At 37.6% G+C, this 18,054-nt stretch overlaps 1 protein-coding gene across 4 annotated transcripts in view; it reads right to left on the bottom strand.

The window, feature by feature from the left end:
* LOC145994691 (insulin-like peptide receptor) overlaps positions 1-16,559 on the bottom strand; it is a 267,151-nt gene extending 250,592 nt beyond the window's left edge. For 2 of the 4 annotated variants that reach the window (XM_083130847.1, XM_083130849.1), the window contains exon 1: positions 15,726-16,559. In XM_083130847.1, the coding sequence (XP_082986973.1) occupies positions 15,726-16,248 (523 nt within the window). In that variant the 5' untranslated portion in view covers positions 16,249-16,559. The remainder of the gene's footprint in view (positions 1-15,725) is intronic. The other 2 variants (XM_083130850.1, XM_083130851.1) reach the window with 1 other exon arrangement.
* Positions 16,560-18,054: the final 1,495 nt, after the last annotated feature.

Genomic DNA, 18,054 nt, shown 5'->3' with positions numbered 1-18,054 from the left:
CGGATCCCACTTTAAACTGTAGTTCCAGTCCCGATTAGCCTATCTGTGCATAAAGTGGACTTAAAGCAAAAGCTCCTATCGTAAAAAAATTCAAAAACTAATTGCAAGCCGATTCCTGCAGATATAACCCCACGGCGAAATAAAAACATTGTCTTCACCTTTAATCGGCCACGTAAGTAGCAAAGAAAATAATACGTTTTGTGTCTCTGGTTACTCCATCTGTGTGCATTAAGTTTCCACTGCCAATTACACAGCTCGTGTTTACACGGAAACAGGTGCAAGACTCCAAACAGAAAGCACAGACATTCCCTCCTCTTTTTAACCCCTGGCAACAAACCAAGAGCGCAGGATTTACTTCGTCGCTCGTGTAACAATGCATACCAAGCAAAAACGTCGCCTGAAAACGTCTCAGCTCCGGGTCAGGCATGCTCCGAGCTTCGCCAAGGCTCTAGCAGAGGATTTTCAAAACGTTACCTGCACTTGCTAGTTCTTGCTTCTTGACTGAGTCTTAGTTTGAAGTCCACTTTATGCACAGAAAGGCTAATCGGGACTGGACCTACAGTTTAAAGTGGGATCTGAACCACTTGTGCCTCCACCGGGTATTCGACCTTCTTGAGTGCACAAATCTGTTCGGACGTCACTATTTATGTCCATATTTGCCAACTTCAACACGTGTACAGGGGGAAAAAAAATCGGATTTGCTTAAGCTTTTTGGTAACCGCAATAAAAAAAAAATGTTATTCTTATTAACTTTTAAGCAAATGTGCACGATTGCTAAAAGAAGTTGAATCTGGCGAACAGTCATTTGTTTATTGTCTATTTAAGCAATGTTTGGTTATTCCACACTTTTTCCCCGTATAGTCTTACTTTGTGCAGTGGCGTTGCAAGACTTTCTGGTTTCGGTGGGGGGTTATTGAAAGACTGTCAAAGATTTGGGTGGGCCAGATAAAATTTCACGACACATTATATGTGTGGTGTATTTAATATGTTATTTCATGAATATTATTAAATAGAAAACAATATGTAACTTGTAAGCTATGTTTTTATACATACAAATTTGCTCCCCCCCCCTCAACCCCACAGGTACGTCTTTGGTCCATGTATGCACCCAGTATAGACACAGAACTCGAAATGCATGAAATCAAAGTTGTACTTTTAGTGCATCTATTGATAGTTAAACATGTAAATTTCGTGCCTGATCTCATTTGATGCATCACACAGAAAGGTAATTGACAAAAGTATCACTTGTGCATTTCTATATTTTGATGCACCAAATTAAGCATTAAGCAGTATATTCACTTTAATGTTTAACTGGAGTCAACATACGTGTGTCAAATGATCCATTTTGGGTTTTGTGTGTGTGTCTGGCAACAACAGCCCGGACACGGCACACCCCCTAGTCGCGGGAACTTTACAGGATAAACATTCTGGCCTAACAGAACTTCTTTTCAATTTTCCCTTGCGAAAGGTCGCAGAAGAGGTTATTATGTTGCACGCATGTTTGATACATCGTCGCATGTTATAATTATTAATGCCAACAAGCTGCTTCGATCATCATCTAATTCATACAGCGCTAATCGGAGCAGCGCAAAACATGGCTCATTTCTCTCCTCGTTCGTTTCCTGGAAAAGCTGTCTGTGCACATTCCAGCATTCTTGCTCGTTCTTCGCCAGCATGGGCTCTGCATGGAAGCAGGTGTCGGGTGGAGCCTTCCGCTAGACTGTGACCTTTATTCTCACCATTTTTTCTCCTCAGTCCTCATGGCAACTAGTCATGGCAGGAATGTTCATTGAAAGCATCTCCCCCTACCTCCAGTAGGATTCTGACAAGGAGAAACACTTCTTTTTCTTATTTATTGCGCAATTTCATGAACATGTCCTAATGAAGTACACTGAAGCATCAACAGATTGCCGTGAAGTCAGTTGCACTCAATTTGATTTAGGCAGCTTTCAGGCCGAAGTAACAAACTTCTCGTTGGATTTAACATCGTCAACAGTTTGCGACCAACTGACCGTGGTGAGCCGATACACGCTACTGAGAGAAAACTCCGAGCAAAGCTTTATCACTACGGTAAGAAAGGTTGCATTTATTTCTTAAAGTTGGCTTCCAGATACACATGTCGCGTCGATCTGTAAGCTGCTTTATAGTCAGCAGCACTGTCGTAGTAAAAGCGGATATCTTGTGCTTGCATTTTCTTATTTAACGTCGCTTTTCTGCTTACGCAAGCTAATTACGACAGTGATGAATGAATTAGATATTGATGAAGTAACACTCACCCGTGCGAATCGAACCCGGAACTGTCCGTGAAAAAGGGGTTTATGAAATTAATACATTCTACAATCGAGTCCTGTTATTTTTCCGAATTTATCCACGAATTGTTGGCTTCTGAAGTACAGCAAATATACCTTGAATTTTACCACAAATGACCGAGCACCCCGCGTCGTCGCCTTATAATCAAGGGTCCCGGGTTCCATAACCGGTAGAGGCACATAATGGTTCGGATTCCACTTTAAACTGTAGGCCCAGTCCCGATTAGCCTTACTCTGCATAAAGTGGATTTAAAACACTAAATCAACCTAGCACCCCTAATGTACGTAATACCGTAAAATTAACATTGTTAAATTTACACCGCTAACCACACAAAAACCATTATATCTAAAAGAAAATCATAGTCAAAAAATATAACCTAGATACATACATGCCAACAAAATTATGCATTTTCTGCTATGCGTGGTTGCTGCGTGAAATTAGTCAAATGGCACATGAATGACATACTACAAACACAGCCAGTCACAGACATATCTCGCAGCAATTTCCTTCCAGATTATTTTTTTTTTTTAATGAAATATCATTGTACGCAGACATACAAAGACATTTCATATTCTTCTGTAACCAGGACGCACAAAACAACAACAGTTTAACCACAACACTCCGAATAGCAATGTATAATATATAATATTCCACACGTAGCTCATGGAGGAGTTTGCAACATCGTAACATAATAAATAGCACTACATAAAAACAGTCGTTACTTCACTACAATACATCTTCGCGAGCTAAAAACGACAGAAAACGTTCAGAAACAAGAGAATCTTTACAAACCACGCAAAATATACCATTTTCTAGCAGGGGCCAAATGCTAATTATAAATGATGTATTTCAAAACATGATTAAAATAAACAACGTAGGTCGTACATATGTATATATTTTTGCAATTATTACTTCAATGTTTCCTTCTTTTTTGGAAATAATATATCGAACATAATACACCCTATATATACATCTTTAATGTTAATCACTATGATATAGAGGTGTAATCATTAATTAGATGAAACATAAATTCGGAGAGAAACGTCCAAAATCAGGTTGACAATCAAATCCTATCCTGACGTGAAACACACACGCTCATAAAATAAAATTAAAATAAATTATGGGGCTCGTTTTACGTTGTTTTAATGGTTCATCGGGACGATGAAATCGCAAAGAGATGACTATTTCTTAAGAAACATCCATACCTTCCTCAAACACATGCCTCGTTATGCCAACCATTACACAACGGAGGTTTCTGCTCTCCACCAGGGCTTCTACTCCGCATTGTAATAGATTCCGGCCATATTTAAACGAATAACGGTGTATTGGCGACAATTATCATAAAGCCGTAACATCGCGAATATGACGTTGAAAGAACTGCGTAATAAATCAGCACAAGACACGAATGAGAAGTTGCATACATCTGGATTAAATACGCATGTCACGGGGCGGCCGCGAACGTCATCTAGTGACGAAGTACTCGCGGCTTCGAAGAAAAAACGTCACAACCTAACAGGTTTGCTTGCAACAGTGGAATTGCACAATTTCCTACTCCTACGGTTGCTTTGTAATCTAACAGACTTGATTCAGTCAGCTACGACCCTCACTCCCACCCATCTCAATTCTTAAACGTCCACCCACCTCAATCATAACCGCATTTTTCCTGCATTCGGTATTTTCTGCTCGCATGCAATTTGCTTCATAGTAGGTTTTCCCACGGTAATTTTGGACACACTGTCAGAAGAGAAACACTGGCACGTGTCTCTACCAGGTAATCGAAACCGGGATTTCTTTCTTGCAACGCGACAGCAACGCCACTGGGTAGGCAGGCCCGTTATTCATCAAATCAAAGAACTGTGAGTTCGTTTTGTGAAACAATTTCCTCCTGCATCTTTTCGTAATTAAGCCAGAATAGCCCAAACGGTCTTGTTTTAATTGTATTGACCTTTTTCTTCATTGCAGCTTCTAAAATGTTATCGCAAAAACTTTAAAAAAGCATAATTGATCTAAATATAGTACAAATTTTATGTAATTATATATTATATACTTACTTTTCTTCTACAAATATTACAATGTCTTTTTAAAAATGTGCGTATCTTGTAATACAAAGTAAAGACTGGGTTTATAAAAGAAATGCAAAGCTAAAAGAGCTATTTATTTCAATTGGAATTTTTCAAGCATAAACAGTCAACTTTCCAAAGCAGAGTAGCGTATATGAAATGGCCCCAAAGCCATGAGCATATACCGGTGGAACAGTGGCGAAGCGTGACATTTTTACGTAGTCATTACAAGATTTGCCAAACGTCAGGGTCGATCTTTTAACGGAGAGGGGGGAGGGACACAATATTTCTCTGTGATAAACGCCAAGGTCACTGCAAATTCAATGTAAAAGCTCATACTACATACCTTACGACTACAAAAGACACACAATTCTAATTTTCATGCCTTTTCTATCTTCTTTTTTTCCAAAGTACATTGAGCCTAAGCAGAATTATGATCCTCACCAGCCCTCCTTGAGCACGCCACTGGACACTCGGAAGAATCTTGATGACTCCAGACAAACCCTGCCGTGGCTGTAAACATGGGGATGGGGGCTGAAAAAAGGGCCTGTTATGACCCAGACCTTCAAGAGTGAGGGAAAGTACAGGTCGTTGGACTTGTCTGCCTGTTCGGAAGCGTTCGGTTGTTCTCGGCACCGGCAGAGACCAGAGAGATTCGCACCATTCTGCGATGAGCTGGGCCGAAGAACACCATTGCCTTCAATATGAAACTTGGCGGGAGGGTTCGACGCGAGGGGTAGTACTGGGGTCTCATTTCGATGCGCTAAGATTAGCGAATCTCTTGCGTATTTCGAGCTGTTTCATGCTGTCGCTTGGCTTATTTCGTACAAACATGCGAGTATTTTGATTTATTATTTTTACTGCTTCTCTAAAATATATAAAATGCAATATTATCATTATTTTGCTTGGTCATTGCCGCATCTCCCGATGACCGTACGGCTCGCCTCTGCGGTGGAAGCACATAGTGGTTCGGAGTTCGGATCCCACTTTAAACTGTAGGTCCAGTCCCGATTAGCCTTACTGTGCATGAAGTGGACTTAAAACACCAACTCAATCAATCAACCATGATCATATACAAGTAGTTTTGGCGGATTGAGGTCAATTCAGGACAGGCTAAGGCTGACGTCTGGTTAACCCTCCACCTCTCAAATTAATACGTCACTTTTGCATGTAGACCCAATACTATGTACTACTTCTGCTTCACACACACTCGTGAGGTGGGGCATGAGAACAAGATGTCACAACTACTCCACGTATTGTATGCGTGAATATCGTGAAGCACATTCAGGTAGTATCTTATCTACCTGGTCGCGATAAGCTAATCTGATCAATACAATTCTCTGGTGGGCGCAGGGGCTGCTGATCTGGAGGTCAAATCAGCACGAGAACATTCAATTATTATTGTAATTCCATGCTGCATGGATCCTGTCAAAAGTCCACTCCTGACGAGGCATCTTGCTACAGGCCTTCTCGTCATGCACATCAAATCCCAACTGGTTCGTGCACAAGTTGCATTTTAGGTCAGTTACAAAGCAGTGGAAAATTTTATCTCTGCTGACGTGCTAATCTCATTAGCTCACAATGCGAATGTAGGTCTGATCGTGCTTTCTGCATATCGAACAGAAAAAAAACGCAGTCCACAGCGATATGTATGATCATATAAGTTTCGCAAATGGCGAAATAGGTATCAAACGAAATATTATACCATTGTTAATACTAGGGATGTACCGAAGCCGATTACAGATGTGTAAAAATCGGCAGAAATTGACATATCGGCATCGGTATCGGCAAAAATCCGATATTTAAACCGGTACAGATTATACTAGAGTTTTACCTTCTAATAAGTTTTATATTTTAGTTTTGTAAGATTTATTGAAAATTAGGTTATAATCCATCATTATTGTAGAGTTTTTGTAATAAAATTATTGCAAACTCTCATTCAGAGGATCAACCTAACTCAAAATCGGAAATAAAACAGTACATTACTGAACCAGGATCTGCTGTTGTATTGGAATTTCAAAAATGAGTATTCAAACCTGAAGCAAGTGCTGAGAAAATACTTGGGCATACCTACTGCATCAGTATTCCGTGATTGAGTGTTCAGCGTTGCTGAACAGATTTGCGATAAAAGAAGAAGTAGGTTACCTCCTGCAGTGCTTCCAAAACTCGTGTTTCTGATCTCTTGAGAATCCATGTTCTTCTTAAAGGTTCACATAACCACCTTTTGTATATGCAAATGTACATTCGCATCTCTTGAGAATATATATGTATATACATATGATATGCAATATAAATGTACATAGCAAATTTATTTTTGTCATGCTGAAAATAACATCCCATTTATGATTAATAATCTTATGTATCGGAATCGGTTAAATATCGGCATCGGTTCCAAAAATTATCGGTGAGTACATCGGCATCGGTTCCAAAAATTATCGGTGAGTACATCGGCATCGGTAAATTTTCAGCTTCGTCACATCCCTAGTTAATACCATAGTTGGAGATTTAAAAAAAAAGTAAGTTTACTTTGCTTCCAAAAGTAACGCATTACTTTTACACAAGAAAGGATTTCCTCACTCTTACTGCCCTCCCCATCACTCGCCTACATACAACCTATTTCTGGTTCCTTTTCAATAACAGATGCCAGCACCATTATCATAGCTACCAATTTTCCAGATATACGCGTAAATATAATCAACGTAGATACATGCAGCTTGGTCAATCAACGTACTCGTAGTTGTTGGGATATCACGTCACGTTTCCATTGAACATTTAAAATGTACACACGCAGCAGCACAATGTTTTTCGGTATTTACTTGAAAACATATGCTCTTAACATTGTTATAAATTATTAAGTGTGGCAAATAAAACATTTTACATCCCAAAATGTATAATGTGTATTCTGAATTTGGGAATTTGAACCTATTCGTTAGTATGGATTTTATTACTCCTTAACATTTTCCGCAAATTTGAACAATTCCAAAACTGGATAACAAGTTTCCGTCAATATCTTACTTAAAGAATTTTACAAAGAAATGTGTACTATGTACTTCACAACAGGCAGACAGTTTTTTCTTCATTCGTGGTCTACTAACAAATAATGACATTAGGCAGTGCAGACAGGTAATGAGTTGAAAGGGAATATAAACGCAGAAAGTGACTTTACATTTAAGGTAGTTTCTTTATGAATATTATCTAAAAAAAAAAAAAAAAAGTACGGCAATCGTGTTTTCACAACTTGCCTTTAAAAAAAGTTATATTGTTCTTTCTACTAAACTTCACAGTGATAGATATGCCCAAATGCCTCCTTGTGCTATAAGCCAGTACGCCCATGATATGCACAATATTTTATAGTTTTCAGTATGCACCTAAATTACATTTGAAAAAACAAAACAACAATCACTCATGCAGCTGGACCCAGCATTATTTTCCCACGGTTTATTTGTCCAATTATCAAGAGTTCAATTAAGGAACGTTAAATACAACTTCCATTATGTATTTTAAGTGATGAATATCGTTCATACTTTAAAAAAACTGATGGGATGGCTGGACAATTTAACACATTATCATTCTGTATTGTCAAGGCCTTGTTAATTCGTCAAATGAGGACTGTGGAATATCTTCCGTATGAATGGTCAAACTGTTCCTTGATTGTTCAGTTGCCATTCGGCAACTATGATTATGCGCTTGTGTCCTAAGTGTCATGTATACTCAAGAATTTGCTTGTATATAATGATAAAGACACTCCAGAAACCCTTTACTTTGGCACGTGTCTTGAAAGGTGAAACTGCTACAATTTAGTGTGTGCAACCTTTCAATAAGTGTCAGTTTATTCTTAAACGATAGTGTCAATATCCACAGACGAAAGTATTACGTCAATAAACTATAATACGTTTACGTTTACCTGTGATACTACTTTGCTGTACCAATTTGACTACTCAAAAATCACCTAAACATTGAGTCTGCAAGTCCCAATACCTCGTGAAGTTCAATGTGCCATTCACACTACAACGTACACAAGTTAATGTGAAAAGGGAAAATCTAGCGAAGTTGCAACAGGAAATAATATCACGAAACTATAAAGACATCGCGATATAAACATTTATGGATAAAATGGCTCATTGCGATCTGCAATGCATGACATAATATGGTCACACGTGAATACTATCGAGCTGTCGTAATGCATAAATAAATAGATTTAATTTATTTCGGGCGCTACAAGTATTATAACATTGTAAATAAAATCATAGCTAAAAAAGTTTCCGTTTCTAGGAAATTTGTCATTGCATCATTGAAAATTATAAAGTGCCATCATACGCATCATTCACTGCACACAGCGAGTGTCGGATAACTAGGAAAACTACAAGGTAATGAAAAATTGAATTGTACACAGCAAAAAAATTGCAATGCAGTACCACTGTAACCACAACAGGGTAAAACTGCCTGACCAGCAAAATGAGATTGAACCGTTTTCTTCTGAGCTTACAACGTTAATGGAGTCATACACTCCAGATTACAGACAATTAGCTTCTCAACCTTAAAGTTATGTACAGTGGGATCCATGAGTATTACCGTGCAAATTGTCCATCACCATGTTTGTGCACTTTATTTGACCCAATAAGAGCTTCAAGAATTAAAAGAAAACTCAAAACAAGCTATTAACAACTTCAGCACCAACATACATAAAAATCCATGGCTTAAAAACACACAGGATGTAAGAGAAGAATTAATGAAAATAGTCATGGACAATTTGCACGGTAATACACATGGATCCCACTGTACGTACATATACTGAATAAAGTTAATTTATAATTTTCTGTATGGAAAACATAATATTATTAATGCAAATATTTGAAGAATTTGAGTTTCCGCGAGAAATATATGCATATGCCTAGCAATGGTGTGGGTACTGTGTTGTGTTTGCGTTTATATACTTGTGCGTATGTTGCCGGGACACTTAGCAACAGTGGTTGTACAACAAATAAAAAAAATCCAATGTGATTTACAGCTCCCAGCTTAAAATTCGATTGCTGCAAAGCCACTGAACATTAAATATTTTTAATACGCGATGTTTTCAACAATAACGTAAGTGAGAAAATTCTATTAGTATTTAACACAGCTAACAAACGGCAGTACATAAATGAATGTACTCGGTCCCCCTCCCTCAGGTACACCATGCAGAAAACCATCTGTCTTGGACTGCCAGCATCCATTTAAAAAAAAGGTAAAGTGCTCCCCTGTGCATAGCACCACGCCATGAAGGCGTGCAGGGGGTGTGGGGGTAACGCCCCACACTTTCTTGATCCGGTTGTGAGTGGGGGGTGGTGTGATCAGCATCACGCCCCTGACCGCCTTTACCCCCCAGGGTTTCCCCCAGGTACCCATGTTATTCGACACTGGGTGGGCGCCGGGGCCGCTTCCAACGTTAGAAAAGTTCCCGGATTTGAACCATTGTATTTAAGTTATTGTGTTAGGGAGCGAGCAGATTAGTCGTCGTTGTTATTTTCAGGTAAGTAAAAAATGTGTGTTTGTACATCCTTGAAATTAACGAATGTTCATACATTATATATATTTTGAAAGTTCATTTAATTATCTTTTTGATCATGTAATTACACTGTATTTTTTTCTCCAAAGGAACGATACCTACTTTTGTTTAAAAACGTAGTACAGAGGCGAGATCCTAAGGTGGCCAAGTGCTGATAATGGTTTATTTTACTTCGCTTTTTTGGCACTTTTGGCAAATCCCGAAGATGATAATGAGTGGTGACATGGTGAAATCGATGAAGAGATAATCACAAAGAACACCCTTACCAAGGCTCTAACCCAGGACGCCTGACGTTGTAGGGGTTGTGCTAAACATTCCGCAACGGAGGTCAGCTATTTCATCGTTACTGTATATAATGCATGTCAATGTCAAAAACCAAAAGTTTGAGACCAACAATTTTATGAGCACTAGCAACATTTTCTAAGCACCTCTGTTACAAGCAATTTTACAAAATATCAATTTGGTACACGTTGTTAATTAGTTATAGGAGTTATTTCTTTTAATGTCAGAAATATCTCTCATTAGAGGTTTGTAAATTGTCCTAAAAGCTTAACTATGGCCACCTTAGGCTCATCGCAGCAATTTTCTGTTGAAACTTTAAATATTTCTCAGATATGTACATGCTTAAAAGCAATTTAATTTTAATATTTCTCTAGTTGCCTGCTTTATCGATTCGAATCTTGTGTAGATTGTACACCCAACGGCGAAAGAAACAGTAGGCGAATTGTCCACCACCATTTTCATTCGGTCTGAATTACACAATGTGATGACAAGGAATTGAAATAAAGACGTCAATAAGCAGAGAACAATGTCTGCTTCGAGCCAACATACTTTCATTCCTTAAAACAACACAGGATGTAGAATAAAAAAGTAGTGAAAATAGCGGTGGACAATTTGCCTACCATTACCTTTGCCGTTCACTGTACACAATAAAGAAATATACTTGTTTACCAACTTTCACACGTAAAACTATCACGATTATGTTACTTTGTAAGTTATTTTCCGTCACTTATTTGCCTTACCACGCTAATCACGGTAAGAAGGTAACAGGGATTGAGAGAACAAACACAAGTTCTAACCCAGGGGCCCTAATACACCCTACATAACGGTGAGCGGTTAATACCAGTCTGACTGAAATGTATTTTTCAAACGTATATTAGTGTTTTCACGCGCTTTTATCAACCTTTTCTGAATCCGAATAGTATAATCCAGCGGCACTACAGTTTCACAGGCAGCAAAAGTATGAAGGAAATATAAAAAATGATAAGAGAACTTTCTTCCATTCTTTTCCCATATCAGTGCCTCTCACTTATCAACTACACATCCTTTAATTCTTTTCGCGCGGATGAAAATTATCTCCAACGCTGCACTCTCACTTTTAAGCTGCAAAAGATGAACACAGAAATTTATCTCCAAGTGGGTTGGCCAGCCGAAATTCCACAAGACAAATGTCTCACCATATGTAACTGCCATCTTGAAACTTGCTCGATGTGAGGCCCTTCCCAGTTAAGAGATTTGCCACACTTGTTGACAGATCGTAATTTTGACTCTCTTTTTATAAAACCTTATAGTCTACGGAAAAGCTGTAGGAAGCTAATTTGCAGGAAAAGTGCAGTATGCTAAATAACCAGATATGTCCGTTTTGTATTTAATGGTTGATTATTGCGCCTCAATTGATGGAAACATGTTGGCATGTCCATCGTTAGTTCTGTGTTTTCGCTTGTCATAATATTTACGACTTTAATACCGTAAGACTTGAATAAATATGGTAACGTAATTAACCACTGTTCCCATAAAAAAAATATAAAACACTAAAGCTGCTGACCGAGGCACGTGTATTTGTGTCTAGACCTTGTGTAGATATACGGTAGAGTGGACTATTTTTAATTCGAATTTGGATAATTCGAATTACTAGGTAATTCGAACAGAAGTTTCTTACCCTTGAAACCATCTTTAATGACACGTGTTTTTGTTAATTCGAATTTTTTCGTGTCACCTTGAAGTTCGAATTAAAAAGAGTCCATACACAGTATAATCTTCTTGTGTGATCTTTATTTTATTTCAATTTGTTTCTTAGCTTGAAGAAGAGCCTGGTATAGGGTGGAAACCTCGCGCGTGTAGTATAGCTTTTTTTTACATAAAAGAAGACTATAATACCTTGGTCAGCAGCTTTATTGATAATCAACATATAGTTTTTATTGAAAGACCAAAACTTTCCGCTTAAAAAACTTAAAAATTATTTTAATCTTCATTCTAAAAAAAAGTTAATCGAAACGTTACTCTTGTAACTAGAAAGACACTCTGAAGGACGAACAAATTAAAAGTAAAAACAGTGTAAATTTCATGACGATATTTTATGGATATTTTTATACAAGCAAGATAAATTATTCCTCTAGAAGTTAAAGTTACCATAGCCAAAAATATATATATACATAAACGATGAAATTGTTTACAGTATATTAAACTTGTGATATTATGTCCAGTTTCTTAGAAATATACTTGTAGCGTGACCAAATATTTAAATAATTACCAACACTGACTTGTGAAATTCGAAGAAAATAATTTCTTATAAAATGTGTCGAACACACATTGCTTAAAGATTTGCTAAAAAAAACAATAGGAATGTTTTGTAATTTTCTCACTTTACGTGAGTTTTGCTATGGTTTTAGATATCAAAGCTTGTTGGACTACAACTATTGTAGTTTCGCACGAAAGACTAATAGAGATTTGTAGTTAAATGTTTTCCCAAGAGCACCAGGAACTTGCAACTTACATCTGTAACAATAATATACAGCATACACGTACCCACAAAGGCATGAAACGAACACAAATGCACAGAATTACATTTTGAGTTCCTGTTACTGTAATTTCAAAATTATCCAATTGAAGGCAGCAATTTTGTGACCCAATCCCTAGGATAATACACAACAATATGCCTGCTTGTTGTGCGACGCAGTTTCGCAGCGTCACATGCTGAAATGTTTATTTATTAAAAAATATTTCCTTTGACGACAGTAACACTGAAGAATTTTTTTGACAAATAATTTCATCTGCAGGTTTATGTTTAACTACAAATTGTACAGCATTATGCAAAACTTAGTTAAATGGTTTGCTCTGGGGCTTAATTTTATTGTTAGAGCATAGAGTCTATTTTAGGTGCCTAAAATTAAAGTTTTTCTAACTTACAATTAGGTCTACTTATAGCGTTAGATTACCAATGGAGGCATAGTTCGAGCCTCACTTTAACTGTAGGCCCAGTCCCGTTTAGCCTATATCATAAAGTAGGCTTAAACAAATTTTGTAGAAAGCTAAACCTCTGATTGAAAACTTCGTAACTGTTTTTCACTGTACATATACACACATTTTGACATCACCTTGTAACTAGGAATCTACTACTATTTTTTTTTTTTTTAAAAAAATATATCCTAAGCTGTCGTTGAGAACCTCAAAGACCAGTTACATATCAAGAAACAACAATTTGTTTCAACACAATATCTGTCGCCATTTCTCTATTTTTAATGTGCATCTTTGTTTTCAAATGGACATTTTTAATTTTCTTACGTAATTTATAGAAAACAAAAAGCTGGAAAGTTATAAATTTGTTTAAGTAGACTAAATAATGTAAAATTAAAAGTTTTTAAAACCGGTCTTTAGTATTTAATAGAAATTAATATCATGAAAAAGAAAAATGTATTGTAACTCTCCCCCTAATAACGTATTTTATTTTTTAATATAGGTTTTGTATTATTGCAACTGTTCTCACAACTCTTGAACATCTGCCAGTTATTTACTTGCTAGCCTAAAGATGCAGTTAGGTAATTATTTAATTGTAGTTTAGCTGTTCTTGTGTTTATTTATTTATGTGTGTTGTCTGTTTTAGGTTTTATTTATTTTACTTCTGTTTTTGTTACGTACCGGTAGAACAAGACAGGGAGGAAAAACTTCTTTTAATTTTTTTTTTTTTCTGAAGACATGTTTTGGTAAATGAAAGTTGGAACTGAAGCTCATAATAGGAAAAACTTTTACAAGTGTATTAACATATACAGTTACATTCCAGTATATTTACACTTATTTTGTAATTTTGCAAAAAACACTAGCCTCTCCATTTTGTCCAACTTTTCCCTAAGCATTCCTCTTATCCATAATAATGTACACCACAAAAATGCGACTGCGAAAACAGCTTCAGCTTTGTTCAAGAAGTAACAATAAATCTTTCAAAAAATCAATAGTTCGCATTGTGGCCTACTTTAGTCGCAAAATATTGTTCACTATGCAAATATTTCATGTTTCGCAAGTAGGCCAGACATGAATTTCTTTCCGATTCACTTGACACAAAAATCACTCAGATTCAAAAATTGTTTCACCTGTTCTTGAACATGAAGCAAAAACTACAAATTTCTACAAAACAATTCCACAGAGTTTACGTTTCCAAAAAATAAAAATATATGCTCGGGGCATAAAACATGTCTTATTATGTAATATGCTAAATCCGAGTTCGCTTATCAGCTAATACCCACTGAATTTTGGTGTGAACTCAGCATGTCATTGTGGATAAAGAAGTAGTTCAATTGTGGTTACAAAAAACATTAACGCATGTCTGTAGACGGCGTCACGGCCGTCAAAACTCATGACGATTGTTAGCTAGTGGTTTAGAGCACGAAACGAAACTGAGTCATATGAAAGACATAGTACTATCAATCAGTCTGGATCGTTTATATCAATGAGAGCAGAAAGGAATGGTTTGAAATTAGGGCGGGAATCCAATGCACTTCACATGAAATGTTTTTGTTAAGAATTCCATCACTAAAATTTGCTTTCTGAAAAAGCTTTCCATTTATTTATGTAAATCATCACACAAGAATTACAGAATTGATTTTGTTTTTTTCTATCCTCATAATAAGTTATGTCTTTCCAATTAATGGGTTGGAAGAAGCAAGGAAAAGAGACATTTAATGAACGTCCAATGCTACCATGTTTATCAATCATAACCCGTATTGGCCTGCCAAATTTATAATTGTTGCATACCGCAGAATGTAACACGTTACAAGCCAGTCTATTACGCAACTGCGTACTGAATGTTTGGGGATAATTAGACACGAGAAAATAAACTGGTAATGTAACATTATATCCTGTTTCCCTTGCCTAATTTTCGCCACTGCTTCAAGTGCACGTGTACTCCCACGGCAGACGAACCCACCAAGGTCGATCAGTGCGTCTTTATTTACTTTCTAGGCACCCAAACAATAGCGGCGAAGACTCAACTTTCCATTGTTGTTTTTTTGACTCGTATTATTGTGGAAAGCCTACAGTTTCCTGCGCTGTAGTCGCGGGAAAAAGGATGTGCGTAGTTTTCACTTGCCAGAGGATATATCCTGGCGCAAGACATGATCCTGCGGATATGAGCTTTTTTATGTAGTTTTTTAAAACTCGTTCAAAAATCTTCATGCCCATGTAGCATGTCCGGTATAGCGTTGTTTATTTCTGGAACAATTTCCCGTAATATTTTCTCTTGTTGACGTACCAACGTCGCAACGAACAATATGAAGGTTTCGTTTCGTTCAGTTATAACGTAAAAGAGTCAACAATTGCATTTACTGTGCAATTGTAAACATATATTTGTTCTAAACTGCTACTACTGTCATCTCATAAGCCTAATACATTTTTCTAGCTTATCAGAAAAACAACAAAAGGTACGATCGACCTACAATGTTGATAAACACAGTGTCAAAATTGTGAAGTATTTTATGTGCAAGGACAAGCAAATGCATGCAAGTAAACTACTATTATAATACAAAAAATCTAGTACTTACTTCCGGTTTCATTTTTATTGTAAGTATCCTTTGTAGGCTGCATTTGACCCGACGTTTCCAAGACACAACAACACAAGAGGAAGTAAAAAATACAGAACCACCACACACACGAACTCCAACTGCAACTTTGTTTATTGTGCAACAACCTGGTCCTGACCCTCGAAACGTCAACACCAGATTTACAACAACCACCTTTCCTCTCAGCACCACCACACATTTCGCAGTGTGGGTGCCTTACTCTGCAACACGCACTCTTGTTATCCTTTGAAATGCTAATACTATGAGACGTAACACAGGAACTATGACGATGAGGTTCTGCATGGTTATTTGAATGCAGTCTTTCACTTGACTTGCACGCCTGAGGACAGGCGTTTGTATGTTTGGACTCGGAATGCGTAGGAATCATACTCGACTGTGTGTGGAACTGTTGTACGCGGTTCCATGCCCAATACAACACCGAAAACGAGGAGGAACTGCGGAAACAGTGCTTCCTCCTTGTTTGTATACAACACGCTTCAGACATGCTGAACAGAGGGCATCGAGGTATTCGTTTCACACCATAACAACTCACGCTTCTCACTGACACAGCACTGAAATTCACATTTACAGCATGAACTGGATACTTCCTTACAATGCAACGATGTTAGTAACTGACAAGCTGTCGTGTTCACATCTTCCATCAAAACTCCGCAGTTGGAGATTTTAAAAACAGCGAAAAAACGTCACTTCACAGCTAGCCACGCAAGCAAAGCACCCATGAGTAGCTTCATGCTCATACACAGACCACCGAACCCATACAACTGAGGCAACTGACCCAAGAGCTTTGCTCCCCGTCCGCAAAGCGCAGGGCCGCAATCTTTCCCATTGCGCACGCGCACACTTTTGTTGTCTCCATGACGACAGACTTCCCGCCGCCACTACTGCTACTGACCACGATTGTCTGCGTCTCGCGACGGCAAAGTTTGCTCGCTGTTTCGTACTACTCCCGCCAATAGTGGAGAGCATTGATGGTGTGTGTGGGGGGAGGAGGGAAGGGGGAGGGGAGAACCAGCGTGAGAACTGTGGATGCGGAAGATTTTAAAATTTCAGAGGCGAATTGACTTCTTATTGCGTCCATTCTGAAAACAAATTATCTTCTGAAATTCTTCCATTCTGCGGCGAAAAGGGAAATCTGAAAAGAAAAAAATTCTGTATCAGGGTTCATTATTCAGAGTACCTGAGCACATTGGGACGAAAGTTAGTTGAAGAATTTTGTGCCCATGTTATTCGCAACCATTACAAATGGGCGTTTTTTTTATTTACTCTTATATCCCATTAACTTACCGCCCTCATGGCCGTGGGCGTTAGATTTCGCCAACGAAGGTTCCAGGTTTGATCCCTGGCCTGAACATGGTGTCACAGGAAAACAACTTTGTTTGGAATAACAAGAAAATTATCTCACGTTACCAAATTTTTGTTCTGGTTGGTTTCTTTCCTATGCTATTGTGTTACACGCATTATTTATGTAATATTACATCAAATATGCCGATTTATAATTTGTCGTACTTCACCAAACCAGGTATCAGCAAAACACATTATCTTACCAGAGTTTCATTTGTTCCCAAGTACAAAGCAAATATCAGCTCAGTGGTTAATAGCACAATACCTAATGTTCTTATTTCCTGTGGGAAAAAAATATAATTACTTGGATTTTGGACTAACTCTAATACAAGAATATGAACAAATGTCTCTAGATTATAGAAAATTACATTATGCCAATCTCACCGGACCTTTGGAACATGACCTATGTTTGGACACTTAGTCCGGAGACCGAAGTCCCCTTCCTAGGTGCCGGGCCAGCTAAACGGTTTGATTCCAGGGTACGTGTGACCGGATCGGTTTTTACCCCCGACGAATAGCCGACTCGTGCATAAAGTGACGTTGAATAATAATAATAATAATCAATAATAATGATAATAATAATAATGACGTAGATAATAATAATTGCCAGCAGAAATGCTTTGCTGACTTAACGTTGAACTAAAATATAAATACCACCAGTTATGAGGATTAGTATACTATTTGTATGAACACAAATCATAGTCAAACCTAGATAACAAAAATGTATATTATATAACACACAAAAATAATACCTTTTACAAAACCCCTCGCTATCATTCAGCATTCACACACTCATTCAACTTCAGGGGAACAATTACATTAAGATAAGTACATTGGCCCTTTTTTAGACACCATGCGATATTTAGTTTTTCTTATGAATAGTAAACTGCGCCCGAAGACGTTAATTTGCTTAGAATTAAAGATACTAAACTTTCATCTGCGCGTGCTC

This window comes from Lepisma saccharinum, chromosome 11, assembly GCF_977018435.1.
Source record: "Lepisma saccharinum chromosome 11, izLepSacc3.1, whole genome shotgun sequence".
Classification (NCBI taxonomy): domain Eukaryota; kingdom Metazoa; phylum Arthropoda; class Insecta; order Zygentoma; family Lepismatidae; genus Lepisma; species Lepisma saccharinum.
Note: the sequence above shows the minus strand (reverse complement) of the source record. Positions and strands in the feature narration are given on the sequence as shown.